The sequence below is a fragment of the Austrofundulus limnaeus genome, unplaced genomic scaffold (assembly GCF_001266775.1).
Source record: "Austrofundulus limnaeus strain Quisiro unplaced genomic scaffold, Austrofundulus_limnaeus-1.0 Scaffold916, whole genome shotgun sequence".
NCBI classification, from domain to species: Eukaryota; Metazoa; Chordata; class Actinopteri; order Cyprinodontiformes; family Rivulidae; genus Austrofundulus; species Austrofundulus limnaeus.
Window position 1 is genome coordinate 36,535 of NW_013953318.1, and position 3,422 is coordinate 39,956.

General features: G+C 34.7%; 1 protein-coding gene across 1 annotated transcript in view; it reads right to left on the minus strand.

Moving 5' to 3' along the window:
- Positions 1-1,536: 1,536 nt before the first annotated feature.
- LOC106533268 (uncharacterized) overlaps positions 1,537-3,422 on the minus strand; it is a gene marked incomplete in the record, with an annotated part of 8,973 nt that continues 7,087 nt past the window's right edge. The window contains 1 exon segment of the mRNA XM_014029508.1: positions 1,537-1,799. Coding sequence (XP_013884962.1) covers positions 1,584-1,799 — 216 coding nt within the window.

Genomic DNA, 3,422 nt, shown 5'->3' on the forward strand with positions numbered 1-3,422 from the left:
CTGTTTCAGTGCTTAATAAAAACCTAATTTGCTCATTACCTCTTTTGTGTTCCACAGCATGGCCAGATGTGCTGCGTGACCTGATGAAGTTTTGGGTTGGGTGGGAACAGCCAACAAAAAATCTCAAGGTTGAGGTTGTAACATCAAGTTACCCAGTGGCTCTCACCTGCTTCTTGAAGTTGAAGCTCCCCAGCCACTACCAGACCTACGACAGTTTTCACCAGGACTTGATGATGGCACTCAGTTCCATAAGTTCTGGCTTTGGACTTGTATAGGGGCAAACATAAACTTATTGCACTCAGTTATTTTGTTTTTCTTTGAAGTGCCACATTTGATTCTCTGGCATCACATTTATCTGTGAAGGTTGAGATGTTTTCCCACAAGTTGCCAATATGGGAACTAGTTCTGTAGTTACTTTTTGGAATGTTATAATCTAGCTGCTGGTGTTCTGATGTCATCTTTAACTCTGCAGTACGCTTGGATTGTARAAATATCTTAACTGTCGTACGCAGTCATTAGTAATGGGTGGTGTTGAAGTCAGACTTCAATTAATGTATTATTGAACAGTTTACACAGATTTGCATATTTTATACATTCAGACGTTTATACAGCTGATTTTCTAATAGTAATACTTCCACAATACTCTATTTTCAATGCTGGTGCTTTTAAAAATGCCAGCTTGTCCAACACTGTTGCCCCTTTACTGTTATGTGTTATGAACGACTGTCCTGCTACATTTCATAACATTTTGAAAATATTGTATAAATGTACAATTTGTTACCTTTTATGAACAATAAAGTTCTTACATTATAGTTGCAAAAATAGTAGTTTTGTTTGTTTTGGAACATGATTGGCCTTGTAGCCATTTAAAAAAAGCAGTATTCAGTACTGCATTTATTCCAAAAATGTTTAACACAGGTATAAGGACATTGTTTAGCATAGCAGGAATAATCTTTAAAACATTACATCAGTTTTTCAAAATCTTTTAATGGCATATATTCACAAAAAGCTCAAGTAAAATATTTTGTACAAACTCGTGGCTGGTGAAATTGTTCAGTTCCAAAAACAAGACACCTCAATGTCCTAAAGCCATGCCTTAATTATCAGCTTTTTTTGGTAGCACAAAGGGGGACAAAAATGATACTCAGGTTGGTTTCAAATTTGTTAAAAAGTATTGAATTATATACAGTACTTCAAATAATCATTTGGCTTTTCTTGAATTTTCTAATGACTGAGCTACAGCTGTTAAGACCTGGGAATACTATGCAATGGTCTATGGAGAAAAAAAGTCTAGACTGTTCTTTCACCATATGTCACTTGGCAGTAGTGATTGAACAGACTACAAGTTAGAGATGCAGGTGACCCACTTTTCAAAGAGTCATYGTAATTGTAGAGGAAGGTAGGGATCTTTTTTTCTCTTGTAGAATATGCCTAGACACAAACTTTGAATTTATAAGTTACAAACTATTTTAGTGTTCATATTTGTATTACAGAATCATGGGTGCAGAACATAAGGCACAGTTAACGTTTGAAATGTTCCACAGCTTTTATTCAATGTTGGAAAGTTAAATGTTCTTTTTGTTTTATCTCGATTCAAGAAGGTTCTCAACATATTGGACCGTGTTCAGATAAATGTCTGCCCCAAAACAGTCAGATTGCTGCAATGGATCAATGTTGTCTCGCAGTGCCGCCATTGCCAGCTCTGAAAGAGGACTGTCAAGTTCCGGGATATTGACCCCAGAATGATGCCCATTTGTGTAGCCACTCTCCTCCCATTGAATCTCTGAGATGGGTATTACCTGGCAAAAGACATTTGTGTGAAACCAGAATTATGCATATTAAATATATTGCAGTCATTATAGTTACACATTTACACATGTGCACTGTGCCAAAAATAAAAATAAAAAACAGTAGGTTGAGAGAACACAGAAAAAAGTAGTTCAGTTAAAAAAAGATAGGTGCTGTGCCAATATATATTTAACCACATATTAAAGACCAAGAAAAGAGATGTTTCAGAAAGTTGGTTTTCTGAAATTTAAGATAATCCTGGGATGAGGGACACTTAAGTTATCAAGAACTTAAACCCTACAACAGGAACCGCCACAATTTATGCTGTGAACATGACCTACGGAGATGTAACAAAAACAATTTTTTTTTTCATTCACACTGTTAATAAAACATATCAGAATGAATGTGTATCTTAAAACAGCAAACTCTCTCTTAGGGTGGTATTTATTTTTTTACCAAAACATAGCCAATCTATAATCAGCAGAATTATCTCCAGACATTGTGGGTTCAACTATAGCACAGAATAAGAGCAAAAATCTACAGTAACACAGTGAGTCAGTGAACATCAATTTACCCGTCAGTTTGTTAAAAGTTGCAGTAGAAGCAATGTGAGCTACATAACCTTAGTATCCTAAATCACTGTTAAAACTAATCTGTATTAAACTGTAAATAWTTTTTCATAATAGGCACAATCACAGAATGACTGTTGTCCGACTGACTGTAACATCTGATGTTTAAATCGTAAAGTTATCATAAAGGTACATCCCTGTTGTTCCACATCCCTATGATAGTTATATTACCTTATTTACCCGTTGCCATGTTGATTCATAGTTTTAAAAGGTCTATTCATGATGGTTTCTTAGTAATCACTTCTTTTAGGTTCAATATACTCAGAGCTGACTGAACTTAATCTGATCAGCTGTTCTGGAATCAAAAACTTATTTAAATTTCATCCTTCAGGCTTTGTCAACGTAGAGCTCAGGGTTAAGTTCCGAATTTAACCTGCTTTATGAATCTGAGACTTGATTTCCATGCAGTTTGTCGCTTACTAAAAGTGCACAGAAACATTGGGCCTCATGCAAGTACATGTTCATATTCTTATCCTAAATTTCTCTTACTTTTGTTCGTACGAAGGGTTCGTACGAAAATTTCACGTCAGATTCAACAAACTCTTCTATCTTCAGGAAAAGTGTGTAAATGAGGAGCGTAAACATGATGAATTACACCTGTTCTATCCAGCTGCTCATGCACACAGTGTAGATTAGCATAATTACCACTCCAAAAACACCATATAAGGATATACGTTTCTGAAAAAAAGCATTTTAAAATGTCTCACAACTTCAATTAACTTCATATTAATATTGTAGTGCTATACAACAAAATAGCCAATTTATTTTAATTTAACCAATATATGTCATTAGTTACAATGAAAATTATAATTCCAGTTCAAACAGAATAACCTATTGTCAACATAATTATGGAGTGCGATTTATTTTCAACTCAAAACATTTTCTAAATAATGAAATATAAAGTTATTAGTGAAGAAAATCCGTACAAACAACAGCAGACTGACTGCTCGTAAAATATACGACAGGTCTGGACCACTCGTAAATTTTGTTCGTATCTGAAAAAAA